General features: G+C 40.1%; 2 protein-coding genes and 1 pseudogene across 3 annotated transcripts; all 3 read left to right on the forward strand.

Annotated features, from left to right (window-relative positions):
* Positions 1-2,793: 2,793 nt before the first annotated feature.
* Positions 2,794-7,752, forward strand: LOC136183040 (uncharacterized; annotated as a pseudogene).
* A 484-nt stretch (positions 7,753-8,236) lies between these two features.
* LOC136183044 (uncharacterized) lies at positions 8,237-11,413 on the forward strand. The gene is made up of 3 exons (XM_065964798.1): positions 8,237-8,936; positions 9,025-9,144; positions 9,959-11,413. Exons 1-3 carry the CDS (start codon positions 8,371-8,373, stop codon positions 10,836-10,838), a joined length of 1,566 nt encoding a protein of 521 aa, XP_065820870.1. The 5' UTR covers positions 8,237-8,370; the 3' UTR covers positions 10,839-11,413.
* Positions 11,414-14,303: 2,890 nt separating this feature from the next.
* LOC110001853 (uncharacterized) lies at positions 14,304-20,226 on the forward strand. Of its 2 annotated transcripts, none has more exons than XM_065965107.1 (4): positions 14,304-14,336; positions 16,425-17,024; positions 17,113-17,232; positions 18,027-20,226. In XM_065965107.1, exons 1-4 carry the CDS (start codon positions 14,323-14,325, stop codon positions 19,090-19,092), a joined length of 1,800 nt encoding a protein of 599 aa, XP_065821179.1. In that variant the 5' UTR covers positions 14,304-14,322; the 3' UTR covers positions 19,093-20,226. The 2 variants fall into 2 exon arrangements, with proteins under 2 accessions (XP_065821179.1, XP_065821178.1); XM_065965106.1 differs by lacking the exon at positions 14,304-14,336 and adding an exon at positions 15,701-15,758.
* Positions 20,227-21,531: the final 1,305 nt, after the last annotated feature.

Consider the following 21,531-nt stretch of genomic DNA (forward strand, 5'->3'; position numbering starts at 1 on the left):
GAAAACTGTACGTTGAGATACAACGAGCTGCCTTCAAGTGTTTGATCTTTGTGTGTTTCTTTAAATGTTGAATACGCATTAAAAACATTTCATTTCATTTTTGTTTAGAAAAGAAATGCATACATACACAGGCATGAACTTCTATTTATTAAGAAACACATGTCAAGCATTTAAGTACAAGCCTTTAAATCAAAACGAACGAAAGAGGATTAGGGCCACTTACATTTGTTTTGTTTTTTTGGTGGGGGGGGGTGGTTGACTTTTTTGTCATTTTTATTTTTTTATTTGGACTTTTTCTCCTCAGAATTCAGACTTTAATTTAAGAAGTTTGAGATTAAGATCAGAATTCTAAAAGTCAGTCGGTGTTGAGGAGTGAAGAGGTTTTTTTGCGTATGGGAGAGTGAGTGAGGAGATAACGGACCGGGAGGGGAGTCTTCTCCGTTTGCCCGTTTAACACTTACATGATTTGAATTATACTTTTCTCGAGACTCAGAAAACGAAACCATTATTTCCAGACTGAGTTTGGTCCATCGGTAAAAACGGAGATTATTGGAGTGGGGTTGTTGGTGAGAGGACTGTGATTAGGGAACTTAGGACAGACCATTCCCCTCAGTGAAAATGTGCAAGAGCTGCAGAAAGTTATGAGAGAAGGACCAGTGACAGTAAATCAGGCGGCTGCATATGAATGTTGATATGTTGCAAAATAGGAGAGCTTGTAGAATGTGATGTGAGAACTTGAAGGATAAAAAAAGTGAACTTTGTATGTAAAAATGTTTACTTGGATAAAAAAAATCCGCGAATCTGCGCTGCTTGGGTTTTGCAACACATTTTGTGAGACGTCTGTAGCAAAATAAATTTGTACTTGTAGAAATGCCCTCCCCCCCTTCCCCCTCGCTGTGTCTGCGTGTGGGGGGAATTGGCCAATGAGAAGTTAATTTCCAGTTGATGCACTTTATGTATTCACCACAACCACAAACTGCAAGACGGTGCAACACTTGCATTAACAGTATAAACACTATAACGACTCAAGTTACTTTTAAGAAGAGAAAGGCAAAGATACAAGACTGTGTACATCATTTTTGTCCTGAGTCAAGGGACTACCTATCCCATAATCCCTTGCGAATTATATCGTTTCTTCTGCAGCAAAAGTAGTGGATTTTTTTATACAAGTAAACATTTTTACATACGAGTTCACCTTTTTTCGCCTTCAAGTTCTCACATCACATTCTACAAGCTCTCCTATTTTGCAACATATCAACCTTCATAGATGCAAGCCTTTTTTTCGACAGGGGCGTTTTTAATAAAAAGTATGATCTATAGTTTCTATTTTCATTTTAGAGCCCAGTAAAGTTACAGAAGACAGCAGCATAAAGAGAGGCAACAGGATGTCCCCGTCAAGGTAAGGAACCCTGCATCTGTTACTACTGTTGCATAGGAAATTATAAATACATGCCACTGCAAGAATAAAAGAAAACTGTACGTTGAGATACAACGAGCTGCCTTCAAGTGTTTGATTTTTGTGTGTTTCTTTAAATGTTGAATACGCAATCAATTTTGTTTTTAAAATGTTGTGAAGTTGTTCAGACGAGAATGATGCGACATATTATTGTTCTTTTAACCCCCAGTGCACAACATGCATCTAGCCTACAGTATGTGATCCTTTTGAGTTTATTTTTCACACTGACTTAAAGGTCCTAATTTATGTTGTAGGTCAGACTGTTTGTGCATGTGTGTGTATTTCGGCCTATGTTTGTGTAGCATGTTCACTAGACAGAGTGTAAAAACGACTTTCCCCTCGCGGGATCAAAAATAAATAATGATTATTATTCAGGACGATAAACAGTGGGAGATCATGTCCTAAATTTCAGCTTTTAATGTAAATAATGTTGGTTTTATTTCTGATTTAATTTAATCAACTGATAGCTTTACAATATCCCAAATGCTGCCTTATTAGAGCATGAATAATGTCTTCTGAAACTTTGAACTCATTTAACAGCGAGAACAGTTTTGTCACTGTGACTTTCTTATGTGCTTTGAATAGAATAGAATAGTATAGAATTACTTTATTGAGCCCAGACTGTGAAATTGTGGCGCTACAGCAGCAGGTTATCCAACACACAATGGCCCTCACTTATCAAACGTACATACGGCAGAAAAATGGGTGTATTCCACGGTCATTTCCACGCAAAGTTCGGCACACCAAGTCTCAGTTTGTGTACGCACATTTTCAACTCAGTGTGGACTGTCTGTGTCGGAGAATAATTAGATCGTACTATAACAGAGCTTGTTAAGACGGATAGATAGAGGTTCACAGATTTACTGTTAGATAAGATATCTAAAATGTATTTTATATTAGGCATCAGGTGATCAGCCAGATACGCATACGTCCCACGTGGACCCTGTCGTACGATGATTTCTACACCCAAATCTGCGCTGGTTTCTACACCAGATTGATAAGTGAGGGCCAATATGAGTAAAAAATGTTTGCAAATCTAAACATAATATAATATTAAATACAAAGTAAATAAGTTCTAAACATATCCAAACTAAGAATGTGAATATATACAACCAGGATTTAACTAAGCATTACTAGTCTTAAATAGGAAGATTAAATATGAAAGATTAAATTTGAATGTGCAAAAACAGAGTGGTAAATGGACAGTATTGACACAAGTTAAAGTGCATGAGTGTAGACATCTGGTGGACATATTGTGCAACTGCAATTAAAACCGAAACAAAGGCCCTGAAATAGCGCGTGCCCAGGTTTCCGGTGATATCAGAGAAAAGTTATGCATGGAAAAAAAACTAGACTACACTGGGTTGATTGGTTTCCCTTTATTTTCATACAGAAAGCAGCTCCAGAAGGCCTTGTTGTGCTACACTGCAGACACCCTCATCCACATCCACACAGTGAGAGGATTCTGTGAGAGGGCCCCTAAATGGATGCTAGGGAGGGAGTCAGAGTTAAATATGATGAGGGACATAAACATCAGCCAGGTGACCGCAAAGAGCAGGGAGGAAGAGCTGGAGAAGGAGCTGGCTGCTGTGCTGAAGGACACTCTGATGGAACTGGAGACGCTCCACTGTTTCCTGGATGCGGTAGAGAAACTGGCAGTCACCTCACTTCATGTGTTCATGGAGGGGAGGCAGGTGGTGTTGCACCTGCCAGAGGGGGTCGGCCTCGATCATGTTCAGGTGGTGATCGCTGCCGCATGGCTGGTCTGCCCTCTGCTCGTTGAGTTTAAAAGAGATGCAAGGGTCTTCTTCCAGCCCAAACTGCAGAATGTGGAAGCGCTGGCGTATCAGCTGGACAAATACATCCAGACCACCCAGAGGATCTGTGGACTGTTGGAGAAAAGGTAAACTGTCATTCCTTAAAAGAAAATCTTTATTTATTTCTAAATAGAAGTCGGTTTCAGTGAGTAAATATAATTGTGTCTTTAAAAGCACTTCCAGTGACTTCGACCTGAACATGATCAAGAAATCTGCAGTAGACCTGGATTTGGATTTATCAGAAGACGACATGGAGAGGATGCTCTATCACATCAATCAACTGGATGACATCAGGTTAGCAGCATCATTCCATATGTATGCATTCTGGTCATTTAAGTAATACAGTCAGGGTATACTCAGGATATACAATAGGTGGCCCAAGATAACGTTGATATCATGACACAGCGATTCTGCAATAATTGATAAATTGTAAGAAAATCATAAAATTATCCATGATGATATCTAACTAATTGGAGATGACAAAATGAGCCTTCAAAGGTAAAATGCAGGATTAATGTATTTATTCACTGCCATTTGGTGTTACGTTCGCCTCATACCAGGCTTCATCTTTTCAACACTGTTGTAGCCCACTGTCAACTTCTTTGGTCAGCTAAACTGTTCATGTTTCCCTTATTTATGTCTTAAATACCACCATGATGAGTAATGAAGTCGTCTTTATTTAAAGCTCCTTAATTAAAACATTTGAATATCGACATTGTGCACCTTCAGTTAGATAACTGTACCCCTCGCTTCAGTTTGACAGTATATTGCTGTTAGGTGGGGGTTATTTCTGTATGAGATGGACAATTATGAAATCGTGAAACAGACTGTGGATCATCTTAGATTTATTCAGCCATGGTCAGACAACACAGAAACACAACACACTTGGCTGACAAAGTGCAGACCATCGCTGACCCATGCTGACCAAGATCTCACAATCGTTGACAATCATTGGCAAAGTGGCCATCATGGGCAAAATGGCAAAATGGCAAAGTCTTCATCACACAGTGTGGCTTATATTCTGCTAGAAGGTACAGCTCCTATTAAGGCTGAACGATTTTAGGAAAAGATCTAATTGTGATTTTTCTGGCAGATATTGCTATTTCGATTTGATTCACGATTTTCTTCAAATCAAGCTTCAGTGCCATATTCACAATGTACAGTAACATTTACAAACATGACAGAAAATTACATCATACCATTAAAACATTAAATGCCATTACTCTAATGCAAGAATGAAAACTAAAGTTAAGAATTGATTTCAAATGTATTTATTAACAAGAAACATGCATGTACATTCTATAAAGTCCTTGACCAACGGCAGTTATTACAACTGAAGAACTAAAAGAGCCATCTTTGACTGTCTTAATTTAAAGTAGTGCAAAAAATCCTTAATTGTGTTAAGTTAAAAAAGTTAAATAAAATACAAAACAATTCCAAAAAAAACAAAAACAATGTTAAATAAGTAATGATAAGAAAAACAAAATTCAACAATTACCAAATGATCTTGCCCAACAGCCTTACACTCAAGTAGGTATAGGTCAAGGTCAGTCTTTTATGGCTCAAGGGAGCTAGCTTGTCAACATCTATAGCAGCAGTACTTTATTTAACCCTATATTAAGAAACCTGGACTTGGACTATCTTTTTACAGTAAGTGAAACTGAAAAGTAATGGTAATAAGATAAAACTCTTACTAAAATAAAATGACCTCTTACCTTCTGAAAAATATGTCAGACATTAAAATAGGTCGGTCATTCATTTATGGCTTAGCTGAGCAGCACCCAAATATTGCACATCTATTCTGTAAACAATATAGCATTAAACATTATAGCAAAAATAGCGAATATCTTTTTTTTTTTGTTGTTGTTGCAACTTTAGCGCGACAGGTTTTGCACAGTACCTGTTTCTGGTGCACGTCTGCAGCCTTAAACCCGAAATACTCCCAAATGACGGACGTACTGTTTTTCTTGGTGATTAAATCCCCAAACTCCGCTTCTGGTCCAGCTGAAGCCATTTCAGAAATTAAAGAGCAGGTGGAGCAGGCTATACTGATTGGTTAGCGTGACCTGTCCACGAGCAGCATGCCGCTTCTGATTGGTGAGCTTGGCAGGATGGTAGGGAGACGGCATGTATGTGTAAAATAGTTGACACAACAGATCCTGGGTCAGTCAGGAGCACTGCAAAAAAACGCAGCTTTGGCGATTACATGATCGCGTTGTCTGAAATCGCAATTTCGATCAGAAAACAATAAATCGTTCAGCCCTAGCTCCTATCCATTTATAGAGCTGCTACTACTTAGGTGCTTCACCCATATAAGGTTAACGCTTCACAGACCCAAAAGTAGAATTACTGTGAGATGGTTGACACAATTTCAAGATATGTCCACAAAATTATCAAGATGATTGAATCCATGAAAATACGTACTAACAATTGCCGTTGTGATATTTTGCTGTTAACGTTGTTTACCCCCGTGCTTATGATTGTGCATGAACTGTACCGTGTCGAAGCACACCTCTCCAAAGCGTGCCATGGTTGAGCACGGCATGGAGCGGTCACACTGGTCAAACAAACTGGACTTTAGAGGTGAAGCGTGCTTGGGCACGGTACAGAATGCCAGTGTGACCGCGCCCTAAAAACTCTTCACAGGAGCTTTAAAGAGTTCAAGGAGTTAGGACCTCCGTTACAGTTGTGAATTATTTTGTTAAATATCCTTTTATTCATTTCCTGTTTTCTCTCTTCATCAGAATGAACCAGCACTTCTCTTTGGTGTACTTGTTTCATGACTGCTCTGGCTTCCTCGACGAGTTCAGAGATTGTCAACCTCGCCTGCTGCAGTCTCTAGATGGACTGGAGGAGATTGCTGTTCAGCTCGACTCCATGAATAAGGGGGCAAAGATCTCCAGTGTGGTGGGCAGCTCAGTGGGGGCGGTTGGAGGCGTGCTTTCCATCATTGGTTTAGCATTGATTCCTGTAACAGCTGGACTGTCTCTGGCTCTTACCATGAGTGGGATAGGGCTTAGTGTCACCAGCGGGGTCAATGGCCTTGTCACTACGGCGACAGAGTTAGGAGTAAACACTACACAACGAAATAAAGCCGCTGAGGTCTTCAAGGGGTTCATGAAGGATTTGCAGAGTCTCCAGGATTGTCTGAAGAAAGTCAGCGATCAAACTGTCGCCAGAATGGAAGCAAGTCAGGTAGATGTAGTCTTGGGAGTGAGCAAGGTGCTTATCAAAGGTGTTGTCATTGCAAGAGGTGTTGATGCACTTGTTGATGCTGCCTCTGCTTTTGACATGTTAAAAAATGAGGAGCTGGTTGTCAGCGCTGGTAAGGTGTTGGCTGAGGAAGGTCAAGCTTTACGGAACGTGCCAAAGGTGGCCGCAGAAATCCCAGATATCGGACAGGCAGCAATCAAAGGGCCTCTTGCCCTCACCAAGTCCGCCAGAGCCGGTTTCATCGGGCTGAATGCTTTTTTATCGGCATGGATGTCTTCTACATCTGTAAAGACAGCATCAGTCTGTCCAAAGGCAGCGAGACCGAGGCCTCACAGTTCATCAGAGCCACAGCGGCGCTGTGGCGCTCAGAGGTCGACGCCTGGCAGAAAATCTACGACTCCCTGACAGAAGGTCTGCAGAAATCAGAGAAAAACAAAGGTATCCTGGAAACGCCATTTTATCCGGAGTTGGAGAGTGAGCTGAAGATGGAGATGAAGAAACAAAAACAAACGGAAATGGAAATTCCCCCTGATGACGAGAATGAAAACATGGAAAAAGAAGGGAAAATTGTGTAATACAGTAGTCTTCAGGTATGATTGGCCTTTTTTTTTTTTTTTTAGCAACTTGAGCACTAAGATTTGATATCAACTTAATGTATGATCCAACAAAGAAATGATAATTGACAGCAAAAAATGTGGCTCTTAGTCTCTGACTGGTTGGCCACCCCTGGCCTATATGGACATAGCCCACAGCCATTGCTTGTAAAGGGAAACACAAATGTGGACAACATGGGAGACCAGGTCAGTGACTGTTTGCTAAACAAATCAAGTGATAAGGGCAAATAAATATTATTTACATGATACAATAGGGAAGAGGGATGTTTACCCTCCCAGTGGAAAGAGTCATTAATTGTCCCCAAATGCAAACCAGGCAACGATACAAGTTCAGCAGAAAGTCATAAACCAATTGTATTGACATCTTCTGTAGGGAAGAACTATGAAAACAATGATACATGAATGATGAAAACTGAACTTACTGGACCATCGAGCTATGAACAAACACTCAGGTATGTAGGCATACGTGGGTGTGACTCCAGCTCGTGACGTGGAGAAAGGAAAACGAAACCAAACACAGGGGCGTCAGGTGAAGTTTTTTTCTACGGAGCTTTTCAATAAAAAGTGTGATGTCTATAGTTTCTATTTTCATTTTAGAGCCCAGTAAAGTTACAGAAGACAGCAGCATAAAGAGAGGCAACAGGATGTCCGCGTCAAGGTAAGGAACCCTGCAGCTGTTACTACTGTTGCATAGGAAATTATAAATACATGCCATCGCAAGCAGAAAAGAAAACTGTACGTTGAGATACAACGAGCTGCCTTCAAGTGTTTGATTTTTGTGTGTTTCTTTAAATGTTGAATACGCAATCAATTTTGTTTTTAAAATGTTGTGAAGTTGTTCAGACGAGAATGATGCGACATTTTATTGTTTTTTTAACCCCCAGTGCACAACATGCATCTAGCCTACAGTACGTGATCCTTTTGAGTTTGTTTTTCACACTGACTTGAAGGTCCTAATTTATGTTGTAGGTTACTATTCAGGATGACAAACAGTGGGAGACCATGTCCTAAATTTCAGCTTTTAATTATGAAACTTAATGTAAATAAACTTGGGGGTTTATTTCTGATTTAATTGAATCAACTGATAGCTTTACAATATCCCAAATGCTGCCTTATTAGAGCATGAATAATGTCTTCTGAAACTTTGAACCCATTTAACAGCGAGAACAGTTTTGTCACTGTGACTTTTTTATGCGCTTTGGTGACATCTGGTGGACATATTGTGCAACTTCAATTAAAACCGAAACAAAAGCCCTGAGAAAAGTTATGCATGGAAAAAAAACTAGACTACACTGGGTTGATTGGTTTCCCTTTATTTTCATACAGAAAGGAGCTCCAGAAGGCCTTGTTGCGCTACACTGCAGACACCCTCATCCACATCCACACAGTGAGAGGATTCTGTGAGAGGGCCCCTGAATGGATGCTAAAGAGGGAGTCAGAGTTAAACATGATGATGAACATAAACATCAGCCAGGTGACCGCAAAGAGCAGGGAGAAAGAGCTGGAGAAGGAGCTGGCTGCTGTGCTGAAGGACACTCTGATGGAACTGGAGGAGCTCCACTGTTTCCTGGATGCGGTAGAGAAGCTGGCAGTCACCTCACTTCATGTGTTCATGGAGGGGAGGCAGGTGGTGTTGCACCTGCCAGAGGGGGTCGGCCTCGATCATGTTCAGGATGTGATCGCTGCCGCACGGCTGGTCTGCCCTCTGCTCGTTGAGTTTAAAAGAGATGCAAGGGTCTTCTTCCAGCCCAAACTGCAGAATGTGGAAGTGCTGGCGTATCAGCTGGACAAATACATCCAGACCAGCCAGAGGATCTGTGAACTGTTGGAGAAAAGGTAAACCGTCATTCCTTAAAAGAAAATCTTAATTTATTTCTAAATAGAAGTCGGTTTCAGTGAGTAAATATAACTGTGTCTTTAAAAGCACTTTCAGTGACTTCGACCTGAACATGATCAAGAAATCTGCAGTAGACCTGGATTTGGATTTATCAGAAGACGACATGGAGAGGATGCTCTATCACATCAATCAACTGGATGACATCAGGTTAGCAGCATCATTCCATATGTATGCATTCTGGTCATTTAAGTAATACAGTCAGGGTATACTCAGGATACACAATAGGTGGCCCAAGACAACGTTGATATCATGACACAGCGGTTCTGCAATAATTGATAAATTGTAAGAAAATAAAATTAAAAAAAAATTAAAAAATAAAATTATCCATGATGATATCTAACTAATTGGAGATGACAAAATGAGCCTTCAAAGGTAAAATGCAGGATTAATGTATTTATTCACTGCCATTTGGTGTTACGTTCGCCTCATATCAGGCTTCATCTTTTCAACGCTGTTGTAGCCCACTGTCAACTTCTTTGGTCAGCTAAATTGTTCATGTTCCCTTATTTATGTCTTAAATACCACCATGATGAGTAATGAAGTCGTCTTTATTTAAAGCTACTTAATTAAAACATTTTAATATCAACATTGTGCACCTTCAGTTAGATAACTGTACCCCTCGCTTCAGTTTGACGATATATTGCCGTTGTGATATTTTGCTGTTAACGTTGCTTATGATCGTGCATGAACTGTACCGTGACGAAGCACACCTCTCCGAAGCGTGCCATGGCCAAGTAAGTGCACCGTGCTTGAGCACGGCATGGAGCGGTCACACTGGTCAAACAAACTGGACTTTAGAGGTGAAGCGTGCTTGGGCACGGTCCAGAATGCCAGTGTGACCGCGCCCTAAAAACTCTTCACAGGAGCTTTAAAGAGTTCAAGGAGTTAGGACCTCAGTTACAGTTGTGAATTATTTTGTTAAAAATCCTTTTATTCATTTCCTGTTTTCTCTCTTCATCAGGATGAACCAGCACTTCTCTTTGGTGTACTTGTTTCATGACTGCTCTGGCTTCCTCGACGAGTTCAGAGATTGTCAACCTCGCCTGCTGCAGTCTCTAAATGGACTGGAGGAGATTGCTGTTCAGCTCGACTCCATGAATAAGGGGGCAAAGATCTCCAGTGTGGTGGGCAGCTCAGTGGGGGCGGTTGGAGGCGTGCTTTCCATCATTGGTTTAGTATTGGCTCCTGTAACAGCTGGAGTGTCTCTGGCTCTTACCATGACTGGGATAGGGCTTAGTGTCACCAGCGGGGTCAATGGCGTTGTCACTACGGCGACAGAGTTAGGAGTAAACAGTACACAACAAAAGAAAACCACTGAGGTCTTCGAGGGGCTCATGAAGGATTTGCAGAGTCTCCAGGATTGTCTGAAGAAAGTCAGCGATCAAACTAACGCCAGAATGGAAGCAAGTCAGATAAATGTAGACGTGGGAGTGGGCAAGGTGCTTATCAAAGGTGGTCAAGCTTTTCGGAACGTGCCAAAGGTGGCCGCAGACATCCCAGATATCGGACAGGCAGCAATCAAAGGGCCTCTGGCCCTCACCAAGTCCGCCAGAGCCGGTCTCATCGGGCTGAATGCTCTTTTTCTCGGCATGGATGTCTTCTTCATCTGTAAAGACAGCATCAGTCTGTCCAAAGGCAGCGAGACCAAGGCCTCACAGGTCATCAGAGCCAGAGCGGCACTGTGGCGCTCAGAGATCGACGCCTGGCAGAAAATCTACGACTCCCTGATAGAAGGTCTGCAGAAATTAGAGAAAAACAAAGCTATCCTGGAAACGCCATTTCATCCTGCTGAAGATGGAGACGAAGAAACAAAAACAAACGGAAATGGAAATTCCCCCTGATGAAGAGAATGAAAACATGGAAAAAGAAGGGAAAATTGTGTAATACAGTAGTCTTCAGGTATGATTGGCCTTTTTTTTTTTTTTTAGCAACTTGAGCAATAAGATTTGATATCAACTTAATGTATGATCCAACAAAGAAATGATAATTGCACTTTGCTTAAAGATTACTGTTCAGGATCAAACACTGTTAAAATTAAAAATGTATGTAATTATTATGACATTAAGCAACTTTCAATGCCACTTTTCTTCTCGTGAATGTTGGATTTTTTTTTAACCTTTCGCTGAGCCAGATTCATTTTCAAATTGAATTTGCTTTCGGAAGGCATCTTGCAACCCCCCTCACAGTGTACCCCCCCCCCCCCCCACTCCTCCCCTAGACAGTTGTCTGTAGGAGAAATCAATACAGTTGAATTGTCTCTCCAAAGGGAACTTGAATAAATGGGCCCTTAGCGCTTAAATGTGTGGGCTCATTAAAGGTGAAGTTATACTCATAATTGATATCTTGTGATCATATAACCATTTCATGTTTTTGTAAACCTAATTTTTGAATAAAAAAAGAATCCCTGAGAACTCCACATCATTTTGTTCTTCCTTTATTCATATATATACACTACCAGTCAAAAGTTTGGCCATAATAGTAATATATTATTATCAATAATACAGAACACTATATTATGATAATATAACTACTGTAAGCTGTCTCTAGGGAACACATACTAATGGAAGGGGTTTTCTTTATTCTAACTATTTTCCACAATTTAGAATAATACAAAAACTATAAAACAATAAATAAAAACAATAGAACTAAAAAAACATTTAATTTAATTTTTGTTTAGAAAAGAAATGCATACATACGCAGGCATCAACTTCACTATTTCTATTTATTAAGAAACACATGTCAAGCTTTTAAGCACAAGCCTTTAGATCAAAATGTACGAAAGAGGATTAGGACCACTGACATTTTTTTTTTAACAGTCGGCCTACTATTAAATGTTGTTACTGCGGAGGAAGAGGATGTGGAGATATGAAAGACTTAACATGGGAGAAGATCCAGATCAATTACAGTGTAGTTATAGCCTATACATTTAGGAAAAGGCAGAATTATTGGCAAGGACATTTGTTAAATTCCATAGTCACGAAAGTTTGAGTAATGAGGAAAGGAGTGAAAGAGAGGAAAACAATATAAAGAAATGTAGAAGCTTTGCAGGATGAGAGGGATGATGATTCAATATGTTGTTGACTTTATTTAACAGAACTGTATCAAGCTTTGAATAAATATAGAAAAACATCACCATGGAAGAGATCAGGTCAGTGACTGTTTGTTAATCAAATCAAGTGATAAGGGCAAATAAATATTTACATTTATTTAAAATAATAAGATATGGGAAGAGGGATGTTTACCCTCCCATTGGAAAGAGTCATTAATTGTCCCCAAATGCAAACCAGGCAATGATTCAAGTTCAGCAGAAAGTCATAAACCAATTGTACTGACATCTTGTGTAGGGAAGAACTATGAAAACAATGATACATGAATGATTCAAATCTAATGTAGAGAGTAAGGGACTTTTAAAGGATTACCAAAGTGGATTTAGGACACGTTTAGGTTTACCAGGTCTGTCCGGCAGCCTGCCCCACCACCTGATCCATCTCGCCTCCAGGTGGGAATCAGCTGCTGACAGCTCTGGCTCCTCTCTTCACTGGAGTGTCGAGATGTGAAGATATAACTACACAGTCCATCATCGATCTTCAATCTGAGTTGTTACGGTACCAGGTACACTTACGATCATCCCAGTACACAACAAAAGAAAGACACTTTTGAATGTAGGCCTACGTGGGTGTGACGAGATGAAAACGAAACCAAACACAGGGGCGTCATGTGAAGTTTTTTTCTACGGAGCTTTTCAATATAAAGTGTGATCTCTAGTCTCTATTTTCATTTTAGCCACGCAGATAAAATGAAGAGAGCCCAGTAAAGTTACAGAAGACAGCAGCATAAAGAGAGGCAACAGGATGTCAGCGTCAAGATAAGGAACCCTGCATCTGTTACTACTGTTGCATAGGAAATTATAAATACATGCCATCGCAAGCATAAAAGAAAACAGTACGTTGAGATACAACGAGCTGCCTTCAAGTGTTTGATTTTTGTGTGTTTCTTTAAATGTTGAATACGCATTAAAAACATTTCATTTCATTTTTGTTTAGAAAAGAAATGCATACATACACAGGCATGAACTTCTATTTATTAAGAAACACATGTCAAGCATTTAAGTACAAGCCTTTAAATCAAAACAAACGAAAGAGGATTAGGGCCACTGACATTTGTTTTGTTTTTTTGGTGGGGGGGTGGTTGACTTTTTTGTCATTTTTATTTTTTTATTTGGACTTTTTCTCCTCAGAATTCAGACTTTAATTTAAGAATTTTGAGATCAAGATCAGAATTCTAAAAGTCAGTCGGTGTTGAGGAGTGAAGAGGTTTTTTTGCGTATGGGAGAGTGAGTGAGGAGATAACGGACCGGGAGGGGAGTCTTCTCCGTTTGCCCGTTTAACACTTACATGATTTGAATTATACTTTTCTCGAGACTCAGAAAACGAAACCATTATTTCCAGACTGAGTTTGGTCCATCGGTAAAAACGGAGATTATTGGAGTGGGGTTGTTGGTGAAAGGAGTGTGATTAGGGAATTTAGGACAGACCATTCCCCTCAGTGAAAAGAGCTGCAGAAAGTTTTGAGAGAAGGACCAGTGACAGTAAATCAGGCGGCTGCATATGAATGTTGATATGTTGCAAAATAGGAGAGCTTGTAGAATGTGATGTGAGAACTTGAAGGATAAAAAAAGTGAACTTTGCATGTAAAAATGTTTACTTGGATAAAAAAAATCCACTACTTTTCTCGCGCGAATCTGCGCTGCTTGAGTTTTGCAACACATTTTGTGAGACGTCTGTAGCAAAATAAATTTGTACTTGTAGAAATGCCCTCCCCCCCTTCCCCCTCGCTGTGTCTGCGTGTGGGGGGAATTGGCCAATGAGAAGTTAATTTCCAGTTGATGCACTTTATGTATTCACCACAACCACAAACTGCAAGACAGTGCAACACTTGCATTAACAGTATAAACACTATAACGACTCAAGTTACTTTTAAGAAGAGAAAGGCAAAGATACAAGACTGTGTACATCATTTTTGTCCTGAGTCAAGGGACTACCTATCCCACAATCCCTTGCGAATTACATCGTTTCTTCTGCAGCAAAAGTAGTGGATTTTTTTATACAGGTAAAAAATTTTACATACGAGTTCACCTTTTTTCTCCTTCAAGTTCTCACATCACATTCTACAAGCTCTCCTATTTTGCAACATATCAACCTTCATAGATGCAAGCCTTTTTTTCGACAGGGGCGTTTTTAATATAAAGTATGATCTATAGTCTCTATTTTCATTTTAGAGCCCAGTAAAGTTACAGAAGACAGCAGCATAAAGAGAGGCAACAGGATGTCCCCGTCAAGGTAAGGAACCCTGCAGCTGTTACTACTGTTGCATAGGAAATTATAAATACATGCCACTGCAAGCAGAAAAGAAAACTATACGTTGAGATACAACGAGCTGCCTTCAAGTGTTTGATCTTTGTGTGTTTCTTTAAATGTTGAATACGCATTAAAAACATTTCATTTCATTTTTGTTTAGAAAAGAAATGCATACATACACAGGCATGAACTTCTATTTATTAAGAAACACATGTCAAGCATTTAAGTACAAGCCTTTAAATCAAAACGAACGAAAGAGGATTAGGGCCACTTACATTTGTTTTGTTTATTTGGACTTTTTCTCCTCAGAATTCAGACTTTAATTTAAGAAGTTTGAGATTAAGATCAGAATTCTAAAAGTCAGTCGGTGTTGAGGAGTAAAGAGGTTTTTTTGCGTATGGGAGAGTGAGTGAGGAGATAACGGACCGGGAGGGGAGTCTTCTCCGTTTGCCCGTTTAACACTTACATGATTTGAATTATACTTTTCTCGAGACTCAGAAAACGAAACCATTATTTCCAGACTGAGTTTGGTCCATCGGTAAAAACGGAGATTATTGGAGTGGGGTTGTTGGTGAAAGGAGTGTGATTAGGGAATTTAGGACAGACCATTCCCCTCAGTGAAAATGTGCAAGAGCTGCAGAAAGTTATGAGAGAAGGACCAGTGACAGTAAATCAGGCGGCTGCATATGAATATTGATATGTTGCAAAATAGGAGCGCTTGTAGAATGTGATGTGAGAACTTGAAGGATAAAAAAAGTGAACTTTGTATGTAAAAATGTTTACTTGGATAAAAAAAATCCGCGAATCTGCGCTGCTTGGGTTTTGCAACACATTTTGCGAGACGTCTGTAGCAAAATAAATTTGTACTTGTAGAAATGCCCTCCCCCCCTTCCCCCTCGCTGTGTCTGCGTGTGGGGGGAATTGGCCAATGAGAAGTTAATTTCCAGTTGATGCACTTTATGTATTCACCACAACCACAAACTGCAAGACAGTGCAACACTTGCATTAACAGTATAAACACTATAACGACTCAAGTTACTTTTAAGAAGAGAAAGGCAAAGATACAAGACTGTGTACATATTTTTTGTCCTGAGTCAAGGGACTACCTATCCCACAATCCCTTGCGAATTATATAATTTCTTCTGCAGCAAAAGTAGTGGATTTTTTTATACAGGTAAACATTTTTACATACGAGTTCACCTTTTTTCTCCTTCAAGTTCTCACATCACATTCTACAAGCTCTCCTATTTTGCAACATATCAACCTTCATAGATGCAAGCCTTTTTTTCTACGGAGCTTTTCAATAAAAAGTGTGATGTCTATAGTTTCTATTTTCATTTTAGAGCCCAGTAAAGTTACAGAAGACAGCAGCATAAAGAGAGGCAACAGGATGTCCGCGTCAAGGTAAGGAACCCTGCAGCTGTTACTACTGTTGCACAGGAAATTATAAATACATGCCATCGCAAGAATAAAAGAAAACTGTACGTTGAGATACAACGAGCTGCCTTCAAGTGTTTGATTTTTGTGTGTTTCTTTAAATGTTGAATACGCAATCAATTTTGTTTTTAAAATGTTGTGAAGTTGTTCAGACAAGAATGATGCGACATTTTATTGTTCTTTTAACCCCCAGTGCACAACATGCATCTAGCCTACAGTACGTGAGCCTTTTGAGTTTGTTTTTCACACTGACTTAAAGGTCCTAATTTATGTTGTAGGTTACTATTCAGGACGACAAACAGTGGGAGACCATGTCCTAAATTTCAGCTTTTAATTATGTAACTTAATGTAAATAAACTTGGTTTTATTTCTGATTTAATTGAATCAACTGATAGCTTTACAATATCCCAAATGCTGCCTTATTAGAGCATGAATAATGTCTTCTGAAACTTTGAAGTCATTTAACAGCGAGAACAGTTTTAGCACTGTGACTTTTTTTATGCGCTTTGGCGACATCTGGTGGACATCTTGTACAACTGCAATTAAAACCGAAACAAAAGCCCTGAGAAAAGTTATGCATGGAAATAAACTAGACTACACTGGGTTGATTGGTTTCCATTTATTTTCATACAGAAAGGAGCTCCAGAAGGCCTTGTTGCGCTACACTGCAGACACCCTCATCCACATCCACACGGTGAGAGGATTCTGTGAGAGGGTCCCTAAATGGATGCTAGGGAGGGAGTCAGAGTTAAACATGATGATGGACATCAAGGACAGGGCTGACGGCATCGACCTAAACATCAGCCATGTTAGCCAGTCAGAGAATAAAGGAGAAGCCTTTCTTGAGTACATGAAGAGCAAGGTGACACAGGTGACCGCAAAGAGCAGGTTGGAAGAGCTGGAGAAGGAGCTGGCTGCTGTGCTGAAGGACACTCTGATGGAACTGGAGAAGCTCCACTGTTTCCTGGATGCGGTAGAGAAGCTGGCAGTCACCTCACTTCATGTGTTCGTGGAGGGGAGGCAGGTGGTGTTACACCTGCCAGAGGGGGTCGGCCTCGATCATGTTCAGGTGGTGATCGCTGCCGCACGGCTGGTCTGCCCTCTGCTCGTTGAGTTTAAAAGAGATGAAATGGTCTTCTTCCAGCCCAAACTGCAGAATGTGGAAGTGCTAGCGTATCAGCTGGACAAATACATCCAGACCACCCAGAGGATCTGTGGACTGTTGGAGAAAAGGTAAACCGTCATTCCTTAAAAGAAAATCTTAACTTATTTCTAAATAGAAGTCGGTTTCAGTGAGTAAATATAACTGTGTCTTTAAAAGCACTTTCAGTGACTTCGACCTGAACATGATCAAGAAATCTGCAGTAGACCTGGATTTGGATTTATCAGAAGACGACATGGAGAGGATGCTCTATCACATCAATCAACTGGATGACATCAGGTTAGCAGCATCATTCCATATGTATGCATTCTGGTCATTTAAGTAATACAGTCAGGGTATACTCAGGATACACAATAGGTGGCCCAAGATAACGTTGATATCATGACACAGCGATTCTGCAATAATTGATAAATTGTAAGAAAATCATAAAATTATCCATGATGATATCTAACTAATTGGAGATGACAAAATGAGCCTTCAAAGGTAAAATGCAGGATTAATGTATTTATTCACTGCAATTTGGTGTTACGTTCACCTCATATCAGGCTTCATCTTTTCAACACTCTTGTAGCCCACTGTCAACTTCTTTGGTCAGCTAAACTGTTCATGTTTCCCTTATTTATGTCTTAAATACCACCATGATGAGTAATGAAGTCGTCTTTATTTAAAGCTACTTAATTAAAACATTTTAATATCAACATTGTGCACCTTCAGTTAGATAACTGTACCCCTCGCTTCAGTTTGACAATATATTGCCGTTGTGATATTTTGCTGTTAACGTTGCTTATGATCGTGCATGAACTGTACCGTGACGAAGCACACCTCTCCAAAGCGTGCCATGGCCAAGTAAGTGTACCGTGCTTGAGCACGGCATGGAGCGGTCACACTGGTCAAACAAACTGGACTTTAGAGGTGAAGCGTGCTTGGGCACGGTACAGAATGCCAGTGTGACCGCGCCCTAAAAACTCTTCACAGGAACTTTAAAGAGTTCAAGGAGTTAGGACCTCAGTTACAGTTGTGAATTATTTTGTTAAATATCCTTTTATTCATTTCCTGTTTTCTCTCTTCATCAGGATGAACCAGCACTTCTCTTTGGTGTACTTGTTTCATGACTGCTCTGGCTTCCTCGACGAGTTCAGAGATTGTCAACCTCGCCTGCTGCAGTCTCTAGATGGACTGGAGGAGATTGCTGTTCAGTTCGACTCCATGAATAAGGGGGCAAAGATCTCCAGTGTGGTGGGCAGCTCAGTGGGGGCGGTTGGAGGCGTGCTTTCCATCATTGGTTTGGCATTGATTCCTGTAACAGCTGGAGTGTCTCTGGGTCTTACCATGACTGGGATAGGGCTTAGTGTCACCAGCGGGGTCAATGGCCTTGTCACTACGGCGACAGAGTTAGGAGTAAACAGTACACAACAAAAGAAAGCCGCTGAGGTCTTCGAGGGGCTCATGAAGGATTTGCAGAGTCTCCAGGATTGTCTGAAGAAAGTCAGCAATCAAACTGTCGCCAGAATGGAAGCAAGTCAGATAGATGTAGCCTTGGGAGTGAGCAGGGTGCTTGTCAAAGGTGGTTTCATTGCAAGAGGTGTTGATTCACTTGTTGATACTGCCTCTGCTTTTAAAATGTTAAAAAATGAGGAGCTGGTTGTAAGTGCTGGTAAGGTGTTGGCTGAGGAAGGTCAAGCTTTACGGAACGTGCCAAAGGTGGCCGCAGACATCCCAGATATCGGACAGGCAGCAATCAAAGGGCCTCTGGCCCTCACCAAGTCCGCCAGAGTCGGTCTCATCGGGCTGAATGCTCTTTTTCTCGGCATGGATGTCTTCTTCATCTGTAAAGACAGCATCAGTCTGTCCAAAGGCAGCGAGACCGAAGCCTCACAGTTCATCAGAGCCAGAGCGGCACTCTGGCGCTCAGAGATCGACGCCTGGCAGAAAATCTACGACTCCCTGACAGAAGGTCTGCAGAAATCAGAGAAAAACAAAGCTATCCTGGAAACGCCATTTCATCCAGAGTTGGAGAGTGAGCTGAAGATGGAGATGGAGATGGAGATGAAGAAACAAAAACAAACGGAAATGGAAATTCCCCCTGATGAAGAGAATGAAAACATGGAAAAGGAAGGAAAAAATTGTGTAATACAGTAGTCTTCAGGTATGATTGGCCTTTTTTCTTTTTTTTTAGCAACTTGAGCAATAAGATTTGATATTAATTTAATGTATGATCCAACAAAGAAATTATAATTGCACTTTGCTTAAAGATTACTGTTCAGGATCAAACATTGTTAAACTGAAGACTTGATGAATGTATGTAATTATTATGACATTAAGCAACTTTCGGTGCCACTTTTATTCTCGGGAATGATGTATTTTTTTTTAACCTTTTGCTGAGCCAGATTCATTTTCAAATTGAATTTGTTTTTGGAAGGCATCTTGCAACCCCCCTCACAGTGTACCCCTCCGTGTTTCCCGACCCCCTCTTTGTGAACCCCTGGTATAAGCCGCAATTCATCTTTGAAAAAGCAATTGATGTGTGGAAAAAAAGTTGGTTGATATTGGAGACTACTTTTTAATATGACTAACAATTACTATGACATTCGGTGGTGGAGAAAAAAAAACAAAAAAACATTCAAATTGACATAACTTAATACATTTATGAGAACAGAGGCCGCTCATGCAGCATCTTCTCCTTGGATAGGAGGGAGACTGTTAGTGTCAACATGGTCATCCGCTTGTAAATCTAAAAGGAATAAACTCTCTTTTTTTAGACTAGGAAAGGAGAAAGACTATTGTCACAGGTGCAGGGAAACTCGTGTGAGTCTGTCTGCACATGCTCATGAATATGTATTTAAACTTATTCTCACACACACACACACATCATTGAAAGTACAACAGCAGAAGAAATTGTGGGCGGGTTCTGAAACCCACTGGAACGCCTTCATTCTCTGCTCAGAGGAATAAATACCACTACATGCAACAGAAAGACTTTTTTACTCGTTTTGATCATTTTGGTGTAGCTCCGAGAAAGACCTGGGGCAGTCTGTGGATCTCAGCTGAGGATGCCCATCTTTCTATGAAGACTAGACAGTTGTCTGTAGGAGAAATCAATACAGTTGAATTGTCTCTCCAAAGGGAACTTGAATAAATGGGCCCTTAGCGCTTAAATGTGTGGGCTCATTAAAGGTGAAGTTATACTCATAATTGATATCTTGTGATCATATAACCATTTCATGTTTTTGTAAACCTAATTATTGAATAAAAAAAGAATCCCTGAGAACTCCACATCATTTTGTTCTTCCTTTATTCATATATATACACTACCAGTCAAAAGTTTGGCCATAATAGTAATATATTATTATCAATAATACAGAACACTATATTATGATAATATAACTACTGTAAGCTGTCTCTAGGGAACACATACTAATGGAAGGGGTTTTCTTTATTCTAACTATTTTCCACATTTTAGAATAATACAAAAACTATAAAACAATAAATAAAAACAATAGAACTAAAAAACATTTAATTTAATTTTTGTTTAGAAAAGAAATGCATACATACGGAGGCATCAACTTCACTATTTCTATTTATTAAGAAACACATGTCAAGCTTTTAAGCACAAGCCTTTAGATCAAAATGTACGAAAGAGGATTAGGACCACTGACTTTTTTTTTTAACAGTCGGCCTACTATTAAATGTTGTTACTGCGGAGGAAGAGGATGTGGAGATATGAAAGACTTAACATGGGAGAAGATCCAGATCAATTACAGTGTAGTTACAGCCTATACATTTAGGAAAAGGCAGAATTATTGGCAAGGACATTTGTTAAATTCCATAGTCACGAAAGTTTGAGTAATGAGGAAAGGAGTGAAAGAGAGGAAAACAATATAAAGAAATGTAGAAGCTTTGCAGGATGAGAGGGATGATGATTCAATATGTTGTTGACTTTATTTAACAGAACTGTATCAAGCTTTGAATAAATATAGAAAAACATCACCATGGAAGACATCAGGTCAGTGACTGTTTGTTAATCAAATCAAGTGATAAGGGCAAATAAATATTTACATTTATTTAAAATAATAAGATATGGGAAGAGGGATGTTTACCCTCCCATTGGAAAGAGTCATGAATTGTCCCCAAATGCAAACCAGGCAATGATTCAAGTTCAGCAGAAAGTCATAAACCAATTGTACTGACATCTTGTGTAGGGAAGAACTATGAAAACAATGATACATGAATGATTAAAATCTAATGTAGAGAGTAAGGGACTTTTAAAGGATTACCAAAGTGGATTTAGGACACGTTTAGGTTTACCAGGTCTGTCCGGCAGCCTGCCCCACCACCTGATCCATCTCGCCTCCAGGTGGGAATCAGCTGCTGACAGCTCTGGCTCCTCTCTTCACTGGAGTGTCGAGATGTGAAGATATAACTACACAGTCCATCATCGATCTTCAATCTGAGTTGTTACGGTACCAGGTACACTTACGATCATCCCAGTACACAACAAAAGAAAGACACTTATGAATGTAGGCCTACGTGGGTGTGACTCCATGTCGTGACATGGAGAGATGAAAGCGAAACCAAACA

Source organism: Labrus bergylta, chromosome 16, assembly GCF_963930695.1.
Source record: "Labrus bergylta chromosome 16, fLabBer1.1, whole genome shotgun sequence".
In the NCBI taxonomy this organism is placed as follows: domain Eukaryota; kingdom Metazoa; phylum Chordata; class Actinopteri; order Labriformes; family Labridae; genus Labrus; species Labrus bergylta.

Coding starts and splice junctions, on each gene's coding strand:
- LOC136183044 (XM_065964798.1), top strand. CDS start 8,371: ATGGAAAAAAAACTAGACTACACTGGGTTGATTGGTTTCCCTTTATTT. Junction 8,937..9,024: donor TGTGAACTGTTGGAGAAAAG/GTAAACCGTCAT, acceptor TGTCTTTAAAAG/CACTTTCAGTGACTTCGACC. Junction 9,145..9,958: donor AATCAACTGGATGACATCAG/GTTAGCAGCATC, acceptor TCTCTTCATCAG/GATGAACCAGCACTTCTCTT.
- LOC110001853 (XM_065965107.1), top strand. Junction 17,025..17,112: donor TGTGGACTGTTGGAGAAAAG/GTAAACCGTCAT, acceptor TGTCTTTAAAAG/CACTTTCAGTGACTTCGACC. Junction 17,233..18,026: donor AATCAACTGGATGACATCAG/GTTAGCAGCATC, acceptor TCTCTTCATCAG/GATGAACCAGCACTTCTCTT.